At 41.2% G+C, this 24716-nt stretch overlaps 1 protein-coding gene across 5 annotated transcripts in view; it reads left to right on the top strand.

Moving 5' to 3' along the window:
* Positions 1–24716, top strand: part of TESK2 (testis associated actin remodelling kinase 2) — a 146776-nt gene that overhangs the window by 17980 nt on the left and 104080 nt on the right. For all 5 annotated transcript variants that reach the window (XM_033916665.1, XM_033916660.1, XM_033916663.1 and 2 more), the window contains exons 2-5: positions 507–787; positions 14377–14498; positions 18922–18970; positions 21267–21413. In XM_033916665.1, the coding sequence (XP_033772556.1) occupies positions 584–787; positions 14377–14498; positions 18922–18970; positions 21267–21413 (522 nt within the window). In that variant the 5' untranslated portion in view covers positions 507–583. The remainder of the gene's footprint in view (positions 1–506; positions 788–14376; positions 14499–18921; positions 18971–21266; positions 21414–24716) is intronic.

Below are 24716 nucleotides of genomic sequence, written 5' to 3'. Positions count from 1 at the left end.
TAGTGAGAACATGAAGGCCTGCTTGACTTTGAAGAAAGCAAAGTTATCTGTAGCGGGTGTTCTTGAGGATAGCAGGGCAAATAGTCTCGCATACTCTTCCACCTCCTCTTGGAGTTGTATTCTAATGTGGTATAGCACTACTAAAATCTTCTACTGACAGCTTGCTAGCAAGCCTCTGTGCCAGGCTCCATCAGATGTTGCCCAGCTGTGAGACTATTGGGCCTGCTGTCCTCTGATCACTAAGTATCTTTGCTTTGCTTCATCCATTATTTGGTGTATTTTGGTAATTGAAATCACCCATCATTATACCGTTGGCAAACTGTTTTCTTTTGTATGTTTCACCTTTGTTCAGTTTTTAAAATATACTGTTTGTCTATTGGTTTTGGTTTTTAGTCTGTTTGAGTTCAATTTTACCAAGTACTGATGCTCTTGTATGCCAAATAGCAGTATATTAAATGCTCTAAAGTGAGATAGAGTAAGTCAAGATATCTCTTTGTACCCAATAGCAATAGAAGCCAGAAGACAACGGAATAAGATGTTGAAATATGAGCTGCCTTTGGTTTGAAAGCAACCTTTCCAGAAGATGGATCGCAAGAAACGTAATTCAATTGCTGGTTTCCCGCCACGCTTTGAAGACTTTGATGGGGGTGGAAATGATGTTTCTCCAATGGGGAGGGTTTGTCCCTCATCCTACAAAGCCTTGATTAGTGCCTTTTCCAGACTTACACGACTTGATGACTTCACGTGTGAAAAAATTGGCTGTGGTTTCTTCTCCGATGTGTTCAAGGTGGGTGTTCTGTTTTCTGGTTACCATACTCCTTGTCAACAAGTTCCACTAAATCATCAGGCAGCTTCCAAAGTTTCCCCTATTTACTCTAGTATTACCCTTCTATATATCACGAAGAGCCATGAGGACCAATGCCCCCAGTTAGTTTTAATTTATACTTTTAAAATAACACTATTATAGTATTGTGAAAGGATCGGGGAGAAAGCAAAATACAGTATAGGCTTTTTATTCAGTCTTTGAAGTACAAGTGCCACCTTGGGGCATTGCTAGCTAGCTAGTTTGTCCGGGACAGCTGATGTCATTTCCACAGAGGCTAATTCCTAAGGAGCTTATCTTAAAATTAGCAGGAATTTCGGTCTGTTAACGGTCCCCAGACTTTCTGAAATTTACTCACATAACCTTTTTGCGTTGCAATGGTGAGTTCCATTTTGTACATATGACATACAGAATTCCACTAGAAATTGTAATTTTTGTAATGAATGATTAACTTTTCCCATGATAAGATATTTGATTAGAGGGGAAAAGGGATGGGATTTTATTTTTGATTATTACATAATATATCAATATTTGAATGAATTCACAATAAAGATGATTTTATGTATTATTGAATTGGGAGGGATGGGGATTATTATATTCAATAAGAATGATATAAATTTAGATTTCTTACATAATATTTTAACATTATAGAATACTAATTTCCTAATGAAATGTTAAATTTGATGCTAATATGTGAGTTAATCAAGTGTGTATCTTTAAGTTTTATATGAGTTTAATTGATACACTTGTAACATACAAAAATGAATAAAGAATTATAAATAAAAAGGAATTTCAGTCTGTAAAACTCTTGTATCAAAAACATTTATTTGGAGCACACTGTATCCCACAAACCATTAAGCAAGATCATAACTGTGTTACTTGCAATCACATTATACAAAAAATGCAGAAAGTATCTTCCTTCCCCCCCTGCCCAAGAGTACTGTATAATCCCTTGTGGTGTAGTCTAGGCATGAGTGATGCCCATACTGGCTCTGCTCTCAAAATGGCTCTTGTGGCAGTCTCACAAAATTTCTGCCAGTCACTCCTGCCCTGACTATCTCTAGAATGCCGGGGATTGTAAATTAAGGCCAAGGGGACACCTACAGGTGGGAAGAGAAGAAGATAATTTGGGCTTTGTCCTTATCTGCTTCAACTGAAAACACATGATCAATTTTGGCAGAAACCCTGGCTGTAGCCTTTTCAGTGAAACCAGGCAGAAAAAGGATTGGAACCAGTTTAGGCACCATAACTGAAACCAAAATTTGATTGGCCTCTGTTTAATTTTGTGGTCACCATTATGTATTAAGATTATATTGTGTGTGTATGAAAAATGGATGGAGAAAATTGCATTATCGTTAGTACTATTATGATGTCTTGGGCGGGGTACTTGGTTGATATTTAGTAGACTTAGGAGTTTAAGTATTGAGTGAAGAAATATTTTCTCTGGTTTGTTTTATATCTACTACTTTGTTGCTTCATCACTTAGTCCTAGCCCTTAGTCCTACTATTTTTAGAAAGAGTATCTTCTAGATAGAAAAAGCTGCCTATTAATGGAATTCACTTAACAAAAAATTTAACATTGCATAAATATACAGCCTTATGTTACACAATTTTAAAAACTAATCCTTATTTCATGAGGACTAACTTCATGGATAATCTTAAACTGTTTAGGTTTTTTTTTTTCCTTAAAGAATTTTATTTAAATGATTTTATTTATTTTTTTTTTTTTTAAATCATGGATTTTTATCCACTTCTTAACCTAGCAATCAATAATGAACCACATAAAGTATATGGGTTAACCCTACACAGGATAGTTCAATTTTATGTTATTTGTAGTTTCTCTTTACAGATTCAACATAAGGAAATGGTAAATGTTTAAGTGAAAAAATTTGCATACTCTTTCAGTCAGTATGTTAACTCCTTTTGGCAGCCAAGGGGACAATGCAGGAAGGTAGAGCTGGCTCAGGGTACTAATTCTACCCCAAAATACTGCAGTATGTTGCAAATGATTAGGCAAATTACTGCTGCATCAATCCACAGCTCATTGCAAAATGTCACCCTTCCTGTCTGGGTTGGATATAAACAGGAAGGTATAGAGAAGGTAGAAAGGGACAGATTCTTCAGGCTATTGGGAACCACATGTACAAGGGGGCACTCAGAGAAACTGAAAGGGGACAGGTTTAAAACCAATGCTAGGAAGTTCTTTTTCACTCAGAGGGTGGTGGACACCTGGAATGCGCTTCCTGAGGTTGTGATAGGACAAAGTACACTATGGGGTTTCAAGGAAGGATTGGATAAATTCCTGAAGGATAAGGGGATTGAGGGATACAGATAGAAGTAGAGGCAGGTTATAAAAAGAGTATCGATAGAAAAAAATGAGAGGGATTAAAGGGCTTAGACAATGACCGCCTTACAGGTCATGGACCTGATGGGCCGCTGTGGTGCAGACTGCTGGGCGCGATGGACCTTTGGTCTGACCAGGCAGAGGCAACTTCTTATGTTCTTAAGAGTTCTTGCTGGTCCTCTTCACTGACCCCCAACCTCTTCCTTCCTCCTGTGCCTCTGCTCAAGGCTAACTGGCAGTGTTAGTTTACATTGCTACAGTCTGTGCAGGCTGCTATATTTTTCTTTTTATTCTGACACCCCCACCCCATATGAAGTCATGACTCCTAGTTTGGGAACTGGTGATCTTATGGTACTCCAGTGCTGTATATTAGATTGAAGAAGGTGTAATTTATATTACATTATATTCAAAACTTTTTGTATTCTGCCAAAGCCCTTACGAATTCAAAGCAGGTAACAGAAATGTAAAATTCTGATGACAACCCAGTTAGAACATAATGACAGTTACAAACAAAATATAGCATTAATATTCACGACAATTTCTTAAACAAGAATGTTTTAACTTTTCTAAAAACTGTATACATCCCTCTAATCCAGTGGTCTCAAACTCAAACCCTTTGTGGGGCCACATTTTGGATTTGTAGGTACTTGGAGGGCCGCAGAAAAAATAGTTAATGCCTTATTAAAGAAATGACAATTTTGCATGAGGTAAAACTCTTTATCCCAGGACAAGCAGGCAGCATATTCCCACACATGGGTGATGTCACCGACGGAGCCCCGCAGCGGACATATTTAAATTACAGGAATTTACAAAATTGTCTAAACCTAATGACTTCATAATTCTACTAGGTTTTTATCTAACAAAGGACCGTCCGATTGCTTCAGGCGTACTATCCCATCTTTGTTTCTTTTCCTGTCACTAATATAGCTGAAGAAAGATTTATCCCCTTTCTTAATTTTCCATGCTAGCTCTTCCTCCATTCGGAGTTTGGCTTCTCTGACTGCTGTTTTGACAGCTTTAGATCTGTCTAGATAGTCCTCTTTCACCCCCTCTCTGCCTAAATGTTTGTAGGTGATAAATGCGTCTTTTTTTTCTGTTTAACTAGGTCTGAAATTTCTTTACTGAACCATTGGGGTCTTTTGTTTCTCCTGCGTTTACTTACTGTCTTTATGTATCGGTCTGTTGCTTCGTGTAGGATGGACTTCAGAGACGACCACATATCCTCCACATTGTCAGATATTGCTTGTTTATGTAGCTCCTGATGGACAAAATCTCCCATGCGGTTGAAGTCTGTGCCTCTAAAGTTGAGAACCCTTGTTGCTGTGTTTGTCTTAGGGAAACCTTTCTTGAGGTTGAGCCATACCATATTATGGTCGCTGGAGGCCAGTGTGTCTCCTACTGAGACTTCCGTGACACTATCTCCGTTGGTGAGAACTAGGTCTAGTAATGCCTTGTCCCTGGTGGGCTCCAATACCAATTGCTTGAGACGTGCACCCTTTATGGAGGTTAATATTCTTTTGCTGCTACCCGTAGTCGCGGAGAGTGTGTTCCAATATGCATCTGGCATGTTAAAGTCTCCTAGCATTACTGTGTCCCCGCGCAGTGTGATGTTCTCTATGTCCTCGATTAATTCCATGTCTTTGTCCTCCTGTTGCCTGGGAGGTCTATATATCACCCCAAGGTATAGGCATTTTTCATTCCCTCTGGCCAGGTTCACCCAGAGGGATTCCCCGGTGTATCTAACATCTGTGATTCTGGTGGTTTTGATGCTTTCCTTAGTGTATAGCGCTACTCCTCCTCCCTCCTCCCAATTTACCCTCTCGGTCGCAACGAAGTAGGTTGTACCCTGGTATAACCATATCCCACCCATGCGATTCCGTGAACCAGGTTTCGGATATCGCTATCACGTCAAGATCGGCGTTTGTTATCTCAGTCTCTAATGCTAGAATTTTATTGCCCAAGCTGTGTGCATTAACATACATAGCCCTCCATATCTGTGAAGAGATTCCTTTACGAGCTAGTGTGGCTCCTAAATTATCAGTGATATTTCTCCCTGAATTATTGTGGATATCATTGGTATTTACCTTAGACTTGGTAGTGTGAGTGCGACTTGCCTCCTCAGGGTGGTTTCTTACTGCTCTGGGATATAAGTATGTACCCTCCCCCCCAACTTACCTAGTTTAAAGCCCTATGGAGTAGGCGGGCCAATCGATGTCCAAATACGTTTCTACCTCTTCTGGTTAGGTGGAGTCCGTCTGGTCCTTGTTGTCCCTGGAGCGTCTCGCCGTGGTTTAGGAATCCAAAGTTCATTTCTATGCACCATTCTCGGAGCCATTCGTTAGTCCGTTGAATACGCTCTTCTCTAGCTCTGCCTTTGTTTCTTACTGGAAGAATTGATGAAAAGACCACCTGTGCTCCTATCTGCTTCAACTTCTTTCCCAGCGCTCCAAAATCTCTGGGGATGTTCTCTGTGGCATTCCTAGCAGTGTCGTTTGTGCCTACATGGATGAGAAACATGGGAAAATGATCATTAGGTTTTAGAATTTTGTCTAGGCTAGTGGTAATATCCTGGATCCTGGCTCCAGGGAGACAGCAGACATCTCTTGACTGCAAATTAGGCCTGCAAATTGGTCCCTCGGTGCCCCTTAGCATGGAGTCACCAATGACTACCACTCTTCGTTCCTTTCGAGGGGGCCGGTCTGCATGTTCTGGATTTGACGTTGTGAGCTGGGTATCCTCATGAGTCCCTTCTGCTATTTCCTCGGTGGTTCCATCCTGTAAGATCTGAAATCTATTTCTGAGAGTTAGCTGTGGTATTGATGAACGGCTATCCTGTTGAAGAGAAGAAGAAGAGAGTGAGAATGAGGTGGGTTTACTTCGCTTGCCCGTAGAGGATGTTACTAGTTGCCAGGGGCCAGCATTTCCAATCATCTCCTTTGCGGAATCAGATTCCGAGAAGGCAGAACTACTAAACAAATACTTCTGTTCAGTGTTCACCCGCGAAGCGCCGGGAGCTGGTCCACAGCTGCAGACGGGAGATAACCAGAAAAGACCCGTTCAAGATTTCAAATTTACGCCCAGTAGCGTCTATGACGAACTATCAGACTCAAAGTAAACAAAGCCATGGGACCGGATAACCTACACCCCAGAATGCTCAGGGAGTTAAGGGAAAGTTCTGGCAGAACCATTATCTGTTCTTTTCAATCTTTCTCTAAGCACAGGAAGGGTCCCCTTGGACTGGAGAAAACCGCCAACGTAATCCCACTCCACAAAAAAGGGCTGCAGGACAGAGACAGCAAAATACAGACCAGTGAGTCTCACGTCTATAGTGTGTAAACCTCATGGAAACACTGATCAAACAGAATCTTGACACAATCCTAGACGAAGAAAAACTGCGTGATCCACACCAACACAGGTTCACCCAGGGTAGATCCTGCCAATCTAATCTGATTAGCTTTTTTGACTGGGTTACTAGACAACTGGACACCGGAGAGTCACTGGACGTGGTATATTTGGACTTCAGTAAAGCATTTGATAGCGTCCCTCATCGAAGATTACTGAACAAGCTGAAATCGATAGGATTAGGAGACACTCTAACTACATGGGTTGGGGATTGGCTGAGCGGTAGACTTCAGAAGGTGGTGGTGAATGGTACCCCATCCGAAGCATCGGACGTGATCAGTGGAGTGCCGCAGGGCTCGGTCCTGGGCCGATTCTATTTAACTTATTGCATAAGAGATATGACGTAAGGACTTAGAGGAAGGGTATCGCTGTTCGCCGATGATGCCAAACTTTGCAACATAGTAGGCAAAAGCTTATTACCTGATAATATGGCACACGACCTACTGTTGCTGGAACAATGGTCAACTACTTTGGCAGCTAGGCTTCAATGCTAAAAATGCAAGATAATGCACCTGGGTAAGAGAAACCCGCGTTAGAACTATGTACTAAATGGTGAGACCTTGGTTAGGACCACGGTGGAACGAGACCTAGGGTGATCATTAGTGAGGACATGAAGGTTGCAATCAAGTGGAGAAGGCTTCCTCCAGGGCAAGACAAATGATGGGGGTGTATCTGCAGAGGTTTCGTCAGCAGGAGACCTGAAGTTATGATGCCGTTGTACAGAGCCATGGTGAGGCCTCACTTGAGTACTGTATTCAGTTTTGGAGACCACACTACCGAAAGGACGTGCTGAGGATCGAGTCGGTTCAAGCGATACGGTCACCAGGATGGTCTTGGGGCTCAAGGATCTCACGTATGAAGAAAGATTAAAAAAATTGCGGCTGTACTCACTGAGGAAAGAAGAGAACGGGGAGATATGATGAAACATATAAGTACATCACGTCGGAAGATGATATCTTCTGGCTTATGGGACCCTCGACCACCAGAGGGCATCCGCTGAAAATCAGGGGAGGGAAGTTTCATGGCAACTCCAGGAAGTACTTCTTCACCGAAAGAGTAGTGGATCATTGGAACAGACTCCCACTCCAGGTGATAAAGGCCAGCAGCGGACGGATTTTAAGAGAAAATGGGATACTCACGGGGATCTTTAAGGGAGTAAATTCAGGGGAGGTGGATACTTGGAATGGGCAGATTTGGTGGGCTATAGCCCTTTTCTGCTGCTTTTTTCTATGTTTCTATGTAAAGTCCCCCGCCACTACTAAATTACTAGCAGCCAGTGGTAAAACTATCTGTTGCAGAGTCTTAAACTCAATTTGGTTTGAATTAGGGGCATACACATTAAAAAGCGCCACAGTAGTATTACCCATGCTCATGTCAATATACAAACCACCTACCTAAAGGATCTGCAGCCACCATTTAAATGCTGCAGAGCATTTTTTATGAATTAGGATAGCTACTCCAGCTTTTTTCCCTGCCGCAGGTGCAAAAAAACAATCCTTCACCCAATTACTCACTAATTTTTAGATTCCTCACCAGACAGGTGAGTCTCTTGGATAAAGCAAATATCCGCATTCTGCTGTTAAGTATAATAACGTCTTTTTTTTCTTTTTAATTGGATGGTTGAGGCCATTAACATTCAAAGAAAGAATTTTAAAACCCATTATATTGATTAAACACAATACCCACACATATCCACAAAATAACTACTATATAATCCTTTTCCCCACACTGAAAATCAAAATTAAACCCTTTCCCCTCTCCCAGACCCCTCCCACAACCACCCCATCCCACCCATATTAATAATGCAAACTTTGAAACGCACATGCAAGATCAAGTAAACGAAAACTCCACTCAGGCTATATCTAAACCTTTTAGTAACTAAACTAAGCTTCTTAATAATAAAATGTAAGTCCCTTATTAAAAGAAAAGGAGACATTTAAATTATATTACTTTTATTTTTTTTTTAAGAATACTCTTAATACACATTCCGAAAAGAAAATAACAAATAAAATTATATTATTCATCCTCTCCACATTATCATACACTTACATAAAATAAAACCCAATTACCTCAAATAAGTACATTTTTGACACTTACAAACCAACAATTTCCCATCTATCAATCATCTTATGATAACATCATACAGACTTCACGGAGGAGGGTGTTTATGAGCAACTTGAAAAACTGAAGGTGGACAAAGCGATGGGACCAGACGGGATCCATCCCAGGATACTAAGGGAACTCAGAGAGGTTCTGGCGAGTCCTATTAAAGACTTGTTCAACAAATCTCTGGAGACGGGAGTGATTCCTGGGGATTGGAGGAGAGCGGATGTGGTCCCTATTCATAAAAGTGGTCACAGGGATGAAGCAGGAAACTACAGGCCGGTGAGCCTCACTTCAGTTGTTGGAAAAATAATGGAAGTGTTGCTGAAAGAAAGGATAGTGTATTTCCTTGAATCTAATGGGTTACAGGATCCGAGGCAACATGGCTTTACAAAAGGTAAATCGTGCCAAACGAACCTGATTGAATTTTTTGATTGGGTGACCAGAGAGCTGGATCGAGGACATATGCTAGATGTAATTTATTTGGATTTCAGCAAAGCCTTTGATACAGTTCCTCATAGGAGGCTGTTGAACAAACTTGAAGGGCTGAAGTTAGGACCCAAAGTGGTGAACTGGGTCAGAAACTGGCTGTCGGACAGACGCCAGAGGGTGGTGGTTAATGGAAGTCGCTCGAAGGAAGGAAAGGTGACTAGTGGAGTCCCTCAGGGTTCGGTGCTGGGGCCAATCCTGTTCAATATGTATGTAAGTGACATTGCTGAAGGGTTAGAAGGAAAAGTGTGCCTTTTTGCAGATGATACCAAGATTTGTAACAGAGTAGACACCGAAGAGGGAGTGGAAAAATATGAAAAAGGATCTGCAAAAGTTAGAGGAATGGTCTAATGCCTGGCAACTAAAATTCAATGCAAAGAAATGCAGAGTAAATGCATTTGGGGATTAATAATAGGAAGGAACCGTATATGCTGGGAGGAGAGAAGCTGATATGCACGGACGGGGAGAGGGACCTTGGGGTGATAGTGTCCGAAGATCTAAAGGCGAAAAAACAGTGTGACAAGGCAGTGGCTGCTGCCAGAAGGATTCTGGGCTGTATAAAGAGAGGCGTAGTCAGTAGAAGAAAGAAGGTGTTGATGCCCCTGTACAGGTCATTGGTGAGGCCCCACTTGGAGTATTGTGTTCAGTTTTGGAGACCGTATCTGGCGAAAGACGTAAGAAGACTTGAGGCGGTCCAGAGGAGGGCGACGAAAATGATAGGAGGCTTGCACCAGAAGACATATGAGGAGAGACTGGAAGCCCTGAATATGTATACCCTAGAGGAAAGGAGAGACAGGGGAGATATGATTCAGACGTTCAAATACTTAAAGGGTATTAACGTAGAACAAAATATTTTCCAGAGAAAGGAAAATGGTAAAACCAGAGGACATAATTTGAGGTTGAGGGATGGTAGATTCAGGGGCAATGTTAGGAAATTCTACTTTACGGAGAGGGTGGTGGATGCCTGGAATGCGCTCCCGAGAGAGGTGGTGGAGAGTAAAACTGTGACTGAGTTCAAAGAAGCGTGGGATGAACACAGAAGATTTAGAATCAGAAAATAATATTAAAGATTGAACTAGGCCACTTACTGGGCAGACTTGTACGGTCTGTGTCTGTGTATGGCCGTTTGGAGGAGGATGGGCAGGGGAGGGCTTCAATGGCTGGGAGGGTGTAGATGGGCTGGAGTAAGTCTTAACAGAGATTTCGGCAGTTGGAACCCAAGCACAGTACCGGGTAAAGCTTTGGATTCTCGCCCAGAAATAGCTAAGAAGAAAAAAATAAAAAATAAAAAAATTTTAAATTGAATCAGGTTGGGCAGACTAGATGGACCATTCGGGTCTTTATCTGCCGTCATCTACTATGTTACTATGTTACTATGTTACTTTATCACATAACTTGGATCATAGCCCAATATATTCCAAATATTGAAGTCACTGCTCAGCTCAATCCTACTGTCCATCACCATAATCTCACTTTCTTCAAAAGATCTTCTCTGCATGCAGATCTGGAGGCACACTCAGAAGGCTTCATCAATAATGTATCCATTTTGCACACTACAGTATCTATATATACTAATCCAAAGTACTATAAAACATGACAGGTCACAAAATTTTTTTCTCATGAAAGTCCATCATGCAGCTATTATGTTGAATTTCTGAATTTGACTTCAGCAAATCTCTGTCTCAAGGTGCAGTGTGCAGAAATCCCATACAGCACCATTCGCCGACCTAACTGCACACATAAATCCATTAAGTTCAATGGGAAGCAAATTGAAAAGTAGGGTGCAAAATAAGAATCAGGCTGTATCATACAGGCACTTATTCCAGTCATAGTTCAGTACCCTAAATCATTCACTTCCCACTATACTGTAGAAATATCCCACAGCTTATCAAGCCATATATCAAATTTGCATATAATTTGATATTCTTGCCAGGTATAGGACTTCAAATCATACAGTACTTCCTTTAAACAACTGCAATCCAAGAGATGTAAACAAAACTCCTTCACAGTCTACTTCTCCCCTTTGCATTATATCTTTTTATTTTTGTCCTCTGGAGCTCACCTACAGACCCCTTCATGTGCAATGTGCAGAGCCTGTGTGAAAACCTTCTCTTACAGATCCATCCGATATTCTGAATTTAACATATACCACCATCAAATCAGAGGAGTGTCATTATGTTAAATTCTTCTTTCCGACCAGACAGGAAATTAAGAATTTTACATATTCACAATGTAATCCATGTTCATATTTATTAGACCCAATTCTGGCATAAGGAAAGGTCACCTTTTAAAAGCTTTTTGTAAGCAGCCTTTTCCCATGTAACTGCTCCAAGTGTCTGCGTGACTTTGTCAGAATGCTGGGCCGATTCAAATTTTAACTGTAAATTGCCCGATTAAAGAGCTTTGGCTTTATACTTTAGATCAGTGTTTTTCAACCTTTTTTGGGCAAAGGCACACTTGTTTCATGAAAAAAATCACGAGGCACACCACCATTAGAAAATGTTAAAAAATTTAACTCTGTGCCTATATTGACTATATATAAAGTAATTCTCTTGAATAGGAATCAAATAAACACAAAGAAAGTATTTTATAATGCTGCCACCGCCAACAACACCGTTGGCGGCGGTGGCACTCAAGTGGCTAAAGAGCCGCAGTTTGCCGGCCTAGGGACAACACTGGAGGGTGGCCAGCTGTGCACCCCCTTGGGACGTAAACCCGGGGTGGGGCAGACCGCCCCCCCCCCCCACCCTGGTATGCCACTATCTGTACCTCACTCCCTCCCTATGACCAAAAATTCTCCTTTCTTCTATTCCCCGTGTACACAACCATCTCTTTCCCTCCCTTCCTCTCTCCAAAGTCCATGCCTTCTGTCTCCAAACACTCATTCCCTCCCTTCCTCTCTCCCAAGTCCATTTCTTCTGTGTCCAAAAACGCATTCCCTCCCCACCTCAGCATCTCTTTCCCTCCCTTCCTCTCTCCCAAGTCCATTTCTGTGTCCAAAAACGCATTCCCTCCCCCCCCTCAGCATCTCTTTCCCTCCCTTCCTCTCTCCCAAGTCCATGCCTTCTGTGTCCAAAAACCCATTCCCTCCCCCACCTCAGCATCTCTTTCCCTCCCTTCCTCTCTCCCAAGTTCATGCCTTGTGTCCAAACGCACTCCCTCCCCCCTTTTGTGTTCCGTGTTTGCCTCCCAGCCCATCTTTGCAACTTTCTCAGCAAAACGAAGCTCAAGCCGCGAGGCTTGTCTTCTGCTTCCTGCCTGCCCTGCCGCGCACAAATAGCCGAACGGAAGTATTCTCCGACGTCAGCGCTGACGTCGGAGGGCAGGCTTTGCTTAAGCCCTCCCTCCGACGTCAGCGCTGACATCGGGGAACGCTTGCGATCGGCTATATGTTAGCTGCAGGGCAGGCAGGACAGAAGACGAGCCTCGCGGCTCGAGATGTATTGAACTCCGCGGGTCCCCCGTCCAGCTCTCTCCTGTCCACGTGGGGCGGACCGCCCCTCTCCCTAGACTGGTGGTACTGCCCTGATGGCGGCCCTGACCGTACGGCACACCAGGCAACATCTCGCGGCACACTAGTGTGCCGCGGAACAGCGGTTGAAAAACGCTGCTTTAGATAATCTTCTAATCAAATCAACAAAAACAAACTAAAATGTTGAGACTAAATAAAGAAAAGGAAGAAGATATATATCCCCAGCTTCATTCTTATGTAGCCATAGGCAGCTCGCACTGATCTAAGAACTCCTTCAGCTTTGCTGAATCTTCAAAGTTCAAGGTCTTATTTTCATAAGTTACCCGCATAAATTGCCGGGTAAATTAAGCCATATCTAGCTCCTAATGCTCTTAATTGTGGGTGCAAATCTAACAGCTGTTTCCTTTTGCAAGTTGTCACTTTCGCAAAATCCTGTACTATGTGAATCTTTGAATCTTGACATTTGAGATTTTTATTTTCTTTAGCCAATTTAATAATTTCAGTAACCTGTTGATCGGAGCATTTTAAAAATCAATGGACGCGGCCCTTTCTGATTATTAGATCTTCTTATCAGATCCCTATGTGCCCTTTCCAGTTCCAATGGATATTTGCTTTGAATCGGTAGAATTTTCAGTAATAAATTTACAAGAAAGGCTATCGGATCATTTTTTTCTATCCCCTCTGGTAACCCAAGCACCATTAAATTACTTAGTCTTTCACAGTTAGATAAATCTTCAATAACTATCTCCTTATGATCTTTTTTTATACTGCAGTACTTCTGCCTCAGTTCGCTCCAAACGTTTTTCCATATGCTCAATCTTAATATCAACTACTTGCATTCTCTTTGTCAAATTCGCTACCTCCTCTTTCATTTCTTGTATATTTTTCACATTGTTTAAAACTGTCTCCTTTATCAGCTGTAGCTCCTTCATGAGATCTCTGTTTTCAATTTCTTCCGTTGGAAGCGGAACCAATGAAGGAGATGTCGGCTCCAACTTTGACCTTTTGACACTTCCTGATTCTGTTCCCGCTGAAACACTTTTACATTGTTTCCCGAAGCCATTCTGCTATAAAAAAAAAAAAACTCTTCTGATGTGACTTACAGAACTTTGACAGCTTATATTATAATTAGCCTGACTCCGCAGAGCTCATCGATCACCCTACCATCCCGATACGCCTCAAAGCCACGCCCCCCCCATTGGGAATGTTATGGTTTAACTATCAATAGAAAAACAAGCAGACCCAGGAAGGTTTAACTCTCTGCATAATTTAGCCAGGCAAGAAGCTAAACCAGTGCAGAACACACCTGGCATTATCCATTTTTATAGGTTGGTAATGATTATTTTTAATGAACTGGTATTTGTTTGGATGCCAAGTACCTACTTCGGTTGGAAGAATCTTCTGCTGTCTCACTCTTCACCCTCACAAAGTATGCTGCCCAGAATTAGCCCTTATGGAGGTGAGAAGGCTGCAGTGTCTTTCTGGAATCCAACAGAGCATAGACTTTTAGATGTAGATGATGGCTGAGTAACTGTATTACTTGGCTTGACCCATGCACAGTGAACTGTTCTGCTTATATTATATAAAGGCACTTGTTCTTCCTGATCCTCTCAGGTATTGAAGTGTGATCTGTGGACTGCTTCCATGATACCTGTTTACATACTACTTTAAAGAGACACTAGAGTGGTATTACTGTTTTGATGGGCTTGGGATGCACACATTCATCTTTGTTTGTTTTTTTAGGTGCGTCACAGAGCATCAGACCAAGTAATGGCTCTGAAGATGAACAAGCTGAGCAGTAACAGAGCAAACATGCTGAAGGAGGTGCAGCTTATGAACCGGCTTTCTCATCCTAACATACTGAGGTAGATAGGGAACATATTCTTTGTTCCTTCCACAACCCCTAATTGAAGTCGCCCAAAGACACTGAGGCTGTATTAATGGTTCAGGTTGCGGCACGCAGTCATCAGAAATGCACCTTGTGCATGTGAGTGAGTGTGTGGCCCTTCGCAGTTATGGTCCCGAGGCATTTTTGGAGTTTCACAAGCTGGGCGTTACGGGTTTTTCCTAGTGGTAGGTATAGTTGGATGTCATCCACAAATGCATTAATCTGTACTTGAAGGTTATGTCTAGTACTGATCTAATGTAGAGATCAAATAGGGGGGATAGTAGAGCCCCCTGCGGAACATCATATTTGATCGGTTTCAATAACGCATGGTTGAGCAGTATGCTTTGGGATCTATTATTCAGAAACGAGATGAACCATCATAAGTGTGTCCAATTCCAATTTCAGAGAGCTACACAATGAGGAGAGTATGGTCAGTAGTGTCGAACGCTACGCTGAAATCCAGCAGTACCAGAAGGAGGACATTATCCATGAGTTTCCAGCAGTTGTCGATGTTGAAGGACAATTTCAGTCCTATGGAATTTTCTGAATCGCGATTTGAAGGCGAATAGGGCTTTTTGTTTGTCAATGAAGGAGTTGTAATTAGTTTAACGCTGTTTTTACCAGGATCTTAGAGATGAAGGGTAGGTTGAAGACAGGTCTAAAGTTGCGGGGTCACGTTGAGGTTGAGTGTGGGTTTTTTTCAAGATCGGTCTGTTTGCTGACTTCCATTTTGCAGGCACTATGCCTGTTTCGTAGAGAGGAAGGATGGAGTCTACAAAGGCATCTTTCACAGCCACTAGGAGGTGTGGCGGACAGGGGACCAGGTTGGATCTGGAAGGGTGAATAGCATCTAGTATCTTGGCGATTGTTGTGGGAGACAGTTTCAAAGTGAGTTAGGTTTCCAGTTGGTTTTAATTATCTTGTCTGAGTCGCAGGAGGAACAATGTCTAATGTGGTAGAGTCGAGGTGAGACTGTATTTTATCTACTTTGTCAGCAAAGTAGTCAGTGTTTCGCCATAGAGTTCGGTGTTAAGGCATTGGTTGTCTCCTTGTGACGTTGAGTATCTTTTTAGTTAGTTTAGAAAGGGTTTTTGATCTGTTGGGTCTTTAATAGTTGTTGGGAATAGTATATCTCTTTAGCCTCTAGGGTGGATTTTTATATTCTGCATGCAATTCCTTCCATTTAGACCTATCGCTGTTAAGCCTAGATTGTATCATTTTCTTTCCGCCTTCCTTGGTTCTCTTTTTTAGTTAAGTCATTGGTAAACCAGAGGTAGGAATATTTGCAGGGATAGTATTTGATCTCTGACTGGGGCTAGCCCTTCATATAGGCCTACATAAACGCAAACCAAGATGTCATGAACCCTAAAGAAATAATGTAAATCCTGGACATGGCCAGACTTCTAAATTGTAAATCTAATGAACTGGGGCATTTTAGTGATCCATAAATACTAATGTAATGTATGAGAAATGTGTAAGGTAGGACAGGCAGCCTGTATAAAAGCCCTATAAGGGAGAGGACTAACTATATTCTAACTTTATAGGCAACCATCGGCGCTGAATAAATAAGGGTATAATGAAAGCATTTTGGCATGACAGAAGATCCAGATGGCAGTGTCTCTCATTTTGTCTGAAGATGGCCAAGTGAGGCACAAGTAACATCGGTATAGACGGTGTTATAGTAGTCAAGAAGGAATATGACATGTACAGGAAACGCAGTAATTTGTGCAGATAGCTAAAGAACAGATGGAATGATGTAAGAATATAAGAATAGCCTTACTGGGTCAGACCAATGGTCCATCAAGCCCAGTAGCCCGTTCTCACAGTGGCCAATCCAGGTCCCTAGTACCTGGCCAAAATCCAAGGAGTAGCAACATTACATGCTACCGATCCAGAACAAGCAATGGCTTTTCCCATGTCTTTCTCAATAACGGACTATGGACGTTTCCTGAAAGGGGCTATAGCTGAACTGAGTCAACTAATAGCCAATCTGTCGATCAAAACGGGAAAGATTCCGGAAGACTGGAAAGTGGCGAATGTTAAACCAATCTTCAAGAAAGGTTCGAGGGGAGATCCAGGAAACTACAGGCCAAGTCTGACCTCGGTACCAGGAAAGATAGTAGAGGCGCTGATAAAGACCGCATCATTGATCACCTTGATGGACACAATCTGAGGACCAGCCAGCACAGTTTCAGCAAGGGAAAATCTTGCTTGACAAACTTGCTGCACTTCTTCAAGGGAGGAAACAAGCAGATAGACATGGGTGAGCCGGTCGACATTGTATATCTGGATTTTCAGAAGGCGTTCGAGAAGGTCCTGCATGAACGACTAGTTCGAAAAATTGCAAGCCATGGAATCGAGGGTGTGAAATACTCATGTGGATTAAAAACTGGCAGAGAGGAAACAGAGTGGGGTAAACGGACAATACTCGGACTGGAAAAGCGTCACGAGAGGAGTGCCGCAGGGTTCGGTGTTTGGACTCGTGTACAACATATTTATAAACGACCTGGAAATTGGTACGACGAGCGAGGGTGATTAAATTTGCGGACAATGCAAAGCTATTCAAAATAGTGAAGACTCAGGATCGTGAACATCTGTAGGATAAACACACTTGAGAAATGGGCTGCGACATGGTTAATGTAAATATGTGTAAGGTGATGCATATTGGTAACAAATCTTATACACGAATACAAGATGTCTGGTGCGATACTCTGAAAGACCCCCAGGAAAGAGACTTGGGAGTATTGGTCGACAAGTCAATGAAGCCATCCGCGCAGTGGCTGCAAAAAGGGTGAAAAGAATGCTAGGAATGATTAAGAAGGGGATTACAAAAAGATTGGAGAAGGTTATCATGCCGCTGTACCGGGCCATGGTACGCCCCCCACCTGGAATACTGCGTCCAGCACTGGTTGCCGTACATGAAGAAGGACACGGTACTACTCAAAAGGGTCCAGAGAAGAGCTACTAAAATGGTTAAGGGGCTGGAGGAGTTGCCATACAGTGAGAGGTTAGAGAAACTGGGCCTCTTCTCCCTTGAAAAGAGGAGGCTGAGAGGGGACATAATTGAAACATTCAAAATAATGAAGAGAATAGACTTAGTAGATAGACAGATTGTTCACCCTCTCCAAGGTAGAGAGAACAAGAGGGCACTCTCTGAAGTTAAAAGGGGATAGATTCCGTACAAATGTAAGGAAGTTCTTCACTCAGAGGGTGGTGGAGAGCTGGGATGCTCTTCCGGAGTCTGTCATAGGGGAAAACACCCTCCAGGGATTCAAGACAAAGTTAGATAAGTTCCTACTGAACTGGAACATACACAGGTAAGGCTAGTCTCATTTAGGGCACTGGGCACGATGGACCACTGGTGTGACCCAGCAGCGGCAGTTCTTATGTTCTTTCCTCATACGAGAGGAATTCCATCCCGTTTATCATCTTGGTCGCTCTTCTTTGAACCTTTTCTAGCGCCACTATATCTTTCTTGAGATAAGGAGACCAGAATTGAATGCAATACTCTAGGTGAGGTCACACCATGGAGCGATACAGAGGCATTATAACATTCTTAGTCTTGTTAATCTTTTTTTTTCCTGCCTTTCTAGCTATATGGTAAGAACACTTAAACCAGGAAGAACTAGTCTAAATGTTATGTTTACATAGCTTGGTCATATTTATACGAAAAACTCTTATGCTAACCAAAACTTGACTCATTGAATGAAAACAAGGTGTTGGAAACAGAATATGGTCTATACTAAAATAACTTCTTAAGTTTGTGGGTTTTGTTGTAAATAGGTTAAGTGGGTTGATTATACCACCTATGCTATACAAATTTGTCTAGTCCTTTATATCTTTACTAAATTTATTTTATTTTTAGTTTTTTATACACCACTTATAGCCTAAGCGATTTACATTCAGGTAAAAGCGGATATCGTAGCTGGTTTTAAGAAAGGTTTGGACAAATTCCTGGAGGAAAAATCAATAGTCTGTTAAGACATAGGGGAAGCCTCTGCTTGCCCTGAATCGGTAGCTTGGAATGTTGCCCCTCTTTTGGGTTTTGGCTAGGTTCTAGTGGCCTGGATTGGCCACCATGAGAATAGGCTTCTGGGCTTGATGGACCATTGGTCTAACCCCAGTAAGGCTATTCTTGAACCTGCTAACTCGGGGTGCTGAGGCTGCAGCCTTAACCACTACGCCACTCCACTGGGAGGATTATTTTAGAGGTTTTGATGGAATTAATTTTATGACTTTAATTTTGTAAACTGCCTAGAACCAAGGATAAAGCACTATACAAACTTGTTATAAATGCACTTCAAAAAAAATGAAGCTTGGTGTCATCGGATGGAATTGCTCCATGCCATACTGTCTGAAGTATTTTAGATGTTCAGAACGATTTTTCTTTTCCATTGCAGGTTTATGGGAGTGTGTGTTCAACAGGGACAGCTGCATGCACTAACTGAGGTAAGAAGTGGATGATAGCCTCTCCCGCTAAAAAATATTGTCCAAATGTTCAGTCCTCTATCTGTATGGTGGATCCTTATGCCTCATTGGGCCATGTCCTTGCTCCATAATAGCCCAATGCTAACTGGGGGATGGTTCTTTTCCTCTACACTTCATCAGTCTCTTTCTAATAAATATTGTGGTGTGAAACTGGAGTCCACATGGTCTGAGGGCCAACTCTTCCACACGTTTAAATTTTATTTTAATCTATTTCAAATGAGAAACTTTAGGTCTCTTTGTTTCATGGTTGGATCCTTGCTCTTATGCTCTGGGACAATGTAATGTAATGTAATTTCTGTGTGAATCTTGGTACTACTTTTGTATAGATTTCAAGTTCTCCAGATGATGATTTCCAGGACAACCTAAATGAGTTTTGACCTCCTTGCTATTATACCAACTACAAGGCTTACCTATTGCTAGTTAAAGAGGTCATATTTGAGACGCTTTTCTGTTATGTCCTGGGGCACAGTTGAGGTCTAGCCAAGGGGCTTTTCTACTGGTGCTTACTTTGATTCGGAGGAACTGAAAGATCTTAGTGAATCTGGAAGATGTACTAAGCCAAATCAACAAGTTAAAAAGTGATAAATAACCTGGAACAGATGGTATACATCCCAGGGTGCTAAAAACTCAAACATGAAATCGCTGACCTGCTGTTAGTGATCTCTAACCTATCGCTAAAATCATCTTTAGTACCTGAAGATTGGAGGGTGTCCAATATTACGCCAACATTTTAAAAGGGGTCCAGGGGACTGGGAAATTAGACTGGTAAGCCTGACTTCAGTGCCAGGCAAAATGGTGGAAACAATGTTAAAAAATAACATTGTGGAACACGTAAACAAAACTAATTTAATGACAAGTCAGTATGGGTTCAGTTGAGGGAGATCTTACCTCATCAATTTGCTTGACTTCTCTGGAGAACACCGCGATCACAGGTGATATCTTATTATCATTAAGTGACCCTATGAAGTCTTTGACTGCAGCTTTGGACAATCTGGAAATCTATGGTATGGTATCGGGCTTTAAAATTAACATGTCCAAATCAGTCCTTAATTTGACTCTTACCAAGCCAGAGGTTTTAGCACTTAGATGTCGCCATCCATTTTTATGGGCTGATAAATCCCTTCGCTACTTGGGGGTGAATTTAATGAGTTCTATTGCTACTCTATATAAAAGTAATTTTCCGCCTAAATTACAGGAACTTATGTCTGACCTTGATCGATGGGAGGGTTATAATACCTCATGGCTTGGTCACATTAATGTGGTTAAAATGGTAATATTACTGAAATTATTTATTTACAGCTTTGTCTATTTCCATTCCATGCCATTTCTTCTTACTCTTGGATTGGAAAATTTTGCATACATATGGAAGTGTAAGTCTCCTAGGATTAATAGGGAATTACTATGTCAAACCAGATGCAGGGGTGGTATGGGTGTTCCCATTTTGCAACATATCATCTAGCGACCCAGGTACAAATTTTAGCTACTTGGATGGCCAGATCTCCGGCACCTTGGGTTCGACTAGAGCAACATTATATCCCTACGATACCGTTATGGGCCCTACCTTGGACACTTTTAGCTAGATTGCGTCAACTTCTAACTGATCTTCCTATTTTAATGTAGGGGCCTCTATATGCTTGGATTGCATTGCATATTTGCCTCTTCCCAGAGCATAAATATTTTCATCTCTCCCCTATATCGTTTCTTCCCGACTTTCCCCCTAACCAATCTTACAGGACATTTCTGCAATGGGCTAAGCAATTTTTACGCACTTTAGGACAAGTGTGGAGGGAGGGAAGAATGGTTCCATTTCAAGAACTGGCAGAGAAATATGGCCTCGTAGATGGAAACTTTATTTGAACAAGGTGCAGAAAATAGCAAAATAAAATATCCAATTACTCAAAGAAACACATTACTCGTAGAAAACTACGCTCATTTGTGCACAGTATTTTGTTGCGCTTGTTAGCAATTACTGAGCTTGTGGTTTAACAGTACCGGACCCCGGAAGAAGGTCTTTGAGTAATTGGTTCCATGGTTTTTGTTTTCTGCTGTGTCCATAATTGCCATGGTAAATTGAATGTAAACCACTTAGGCTATAAGCGGTGTGTAAATATTAATATAAATAAAATAAATGAATTGCCGTCAAAATTCATAAAAACAGAACAAAAATTCTAAGCATTATGATAGGAGTCAATGAAATGCCTACATAGGACTTTGTATCATCAGTTGTAATTCAAATACATGTTTTTCTTTCTTGCAGTACATCAATGGTGGGAATTTGGAACAGCTGTTAGACAGTGACCAGCATCTCCCATGGCAGGTTAGAGTGAAACTGGCCTATGGCATCGCTCTGGGACTTGCTTACCTTCACTCCAAAGGCATCTTCCATCGAGATCTAACTTCTAAGGTAGAATAACAGGAACAAGAAATGTACAGTTAATTAAAACTTTGTTACTGCCTTAGCTGAACAAACGGACTAAAACAAGCTTGAAAAGAGCTCCTTTTTTTTTGGGGGGGGGGAGAGGGAAAGGGGAATACAAACATAACTAAACAAAATTCAGTCAATCAAGATCATATCCATGTTATCAATCCAGATACAAAATTGGGGGAAAAGTTTTCAGTTTAAGCTGTGTACAATTCCTTGTAAGCTTGTGTAATTTTTTTAATGTTTTCGATTAAATGATGATAAATGACTGAAAAAATTATAACTGAGTGGTATTAGTAGTCAGTATACAATAAGAATCAATCAATACTCCACTCATATGAAATGATCTATATTCTGTCACTCATTCTTATACTCATCTTAAACCAGTTGATTAGTCATGTGTTCATTTTATAAGCATTGTTTTAAGCACACTGTGCAGGAAAAGACCTCTTTTTTTTTCAAATTCTTTATTCATTTTTCCAACTAACATCAAGAATACAATATTATATCATTTAAACCTTAAACATCTCTTGTATTTCTTTTTAACATCTTCTTAAAAACACATTTATACTCTCCCCTCCCCCCCTTTCCACAAATATTTTAAAACAAAAATTTCATATAAATATTATCAATTGATCAAACCTTAATATAACTTTATACCCTCTCCCCTCCCCCTTATGTGTAAGTGTACTTTCAGTGAATAATGGTGTCTAATCATTGCAATAATTTGTCAATGGCCCCCAAATCTTTAAAAAAATTATTATAACTCCCTTTTTGTATGGCAATTTCTCTTTCCATTTTGTAAATGTGGCATGAGTTCCACCAGAAGGTATAATTTAGTCTACTGTAATTTTTCCAATTACTGGTAATATGTTGTATGGCGATTCCTGTCATGATCAATAAAAGTTTATTATTGCTTGATGAAATTTGACTTTTTGTTCTCATTGACATCCCAAACATATTGTATCATATGATAATGCTACATGGTTTTCTAAAACAATTAATTTGAGACCAGATTGATTTCCAAAATGCCATGATACAGGGACAATAGAATATTAAATGATCTAAAGTTCCTACTTCCAGGTTACAATTCCGGCATCTATTAGACTTAGAGCTATCCAACTTTTGTAATCTAACTGGGGTCCAAAATGCTCTATGTAAAAGAAAAAAACAAGTTTGTCTCAGATGCAGACACTGTAAATCTCATTCTCCAAGACCAAATTCGTGGCCATTGAGACGCTGTAATTGTTGCTTAATCTCAATGCTCCAGATGTCCCTAAGTCCGTTTTTAGGTTTTTTTTTATTTATAAATCCATTTATCAATTTATACCACTGTGTGGCCTGGTGACCCAAGAAGTCCACCTGAAAGCATAAGAATTCCAGACTATACTGATTGAGATTTTTCCATTCAGGGAACCCCTTCTGAATAGCCTGCTTCAGTTGCAACCATCTAAAGCTTTGTGATTTAAGACCATATTTATGTTGCAACTGTGAAAAGTCAAGCAGCTTACCATTTGAAATAACATCTCCCAAAATTCGTATATCTGCAATCATCCAATGCTTCCAGATGACCTTAAATCCGCCAATTTGAATCTTTCTGACAGAAGACAATGAGGCAATATTGTTGTGCCCTAAAATTGGTCCTGAAGCAGTGGACAAACTAGCGGTCCATGAAACGCCAACTGTGTCGGCTCCAGTTCCAGCTCCGAGAGCAGGGAACATCTCCAGTCCTGGTTCCGGTAGTTTGTGGAGGCACACAGTAAATGAAATCTATGATTGAAAACTGAACAAACTACAAACACTAAAGATAAGTAAACATCTTAGTATTTTTCAAACTGAAGTGGTCTGTATTCAGAGCTCCAGTGTGGAATATAAATAGGTTAAAAATAGTTAGTTATAAGTTAAAGACTAATAGTAAAAATGCACTAAGCAGGTTTTTGGCCAGTGATTATAGTATGGAGTATACATTCGGACTGCATCTACGCTGACAGTGAATGTCGAGACTAAGCGTAGAACTCTTTAATTCTGAGGCCTTTTCCTGCACAGTGTGCTTATAAAATGATCAACACATGACTAATCAACTGGTTTAAGACGAGTATAAGAATGAATGACAGAATATAGATCATTTCATATGAGTGGAGTATTGATTCTTATTGTATACTGGATAAATGACTGAAGCCATGTAACAGATTAAGCTGCAGCAGATAAAGAAATTTTTTTTTCTTGTAACAATACAGAAGCTTGAGAGGCTCATCACGGTGAACGTCGCATCTTCCATCCCAATTTTCCCTTTTTTGAAGATCTTTGTAGGCTTTATTTCATTTAGTGATATTGTATATTTTTGTATGCCTTTAGTAACATTCTTTAACAGTATGTATGTTAGGTATTTTGTGACATTAAAAAAAAAAAAATCCCACTTTAATAAGTACTGTATGTACTCAAATATAAACCTAGGTAACTTTTTTTTTTTCCCCCCTTCTGAAAAAAGAAAGGGGAATAAAAGTTGACTCAAGTATAAACAAAGGGTTTATATTCAAGTATAGGTATTGGTGATCAAATGTTGAGCCAGGACAGGAGCAACCTCTACTGTATCCTGACCCTCTCTGACCCATTACAGGCCTCCCCCTGGGCTTGTCTTGAGGGCCTGGTGAGAGAGACACAATGAGGAAGAAGTCAGAGAGCTTGAGGAGCTCATTGAGGAGACCTACAGGAGGAGGGTGGAAGAACACGAATATCTGAGGAATGATGAAGATACACCCACATGGAATAGAGAACAAGAGGAAGATGATGCCTACAGGAGGAGGGTGGAAGAACACGAATATCCGAGGAATGATGAAGATACACCCACATGGAATAGAGAGGAAGATGATGCCAAGGAAGAAACTGGCAGAGAAATCCCGCAGGAAGGGGAGGCAAGGTCTTGCCAATGCCTAGAAGAAGCACCAAAGCACACCAAGGACATAGGACCTGCGACCGGAGCAAAAACTGAAGAAGAGGAAAGTCTGCAATCCTAGTGGGAGACTCGATCCTAAGGCAAGTAGATAGCCACATAGCAGGAGGGAGAGAGGATTGACTAGTGACCTGCCTCCCAGCAGCAAGAGCAAAAGACATTGTCGACAAAATTGAAAAGATCCTAGAAGGAGAAGAGACGGAAGAGACCACAGTGATGATCCACATCGGGACAAATGATGTCAGCAGGAGAAACTACAGTAGAAATGCACTGATCGAACAGTTCAGGATTCTGGGAAGGAAGCTGAAGATAAGGACTCGAAGATAGCATTTTCA

The sequence above is a fragment of the Geotrypetes seraphini genome, chromosome 12 (genome assembly GCF_902459505.1).
Source record: "Geotrypetes seraphini chromosome 12, aGeoSer1.1, whole genome shotgun sequence".
NCBI classification, from domain to species: Eukaryota; Metazoa; Chordata; class Amphibia; order Gymnophiona; family Dermophiidae; genus Geotrypetes; species Geotrypetes seraphini.
Note: the sequence above shows the minus strand (reverse complement) of the source record. Positions and strands in the feature narration are given on the sequence as shown.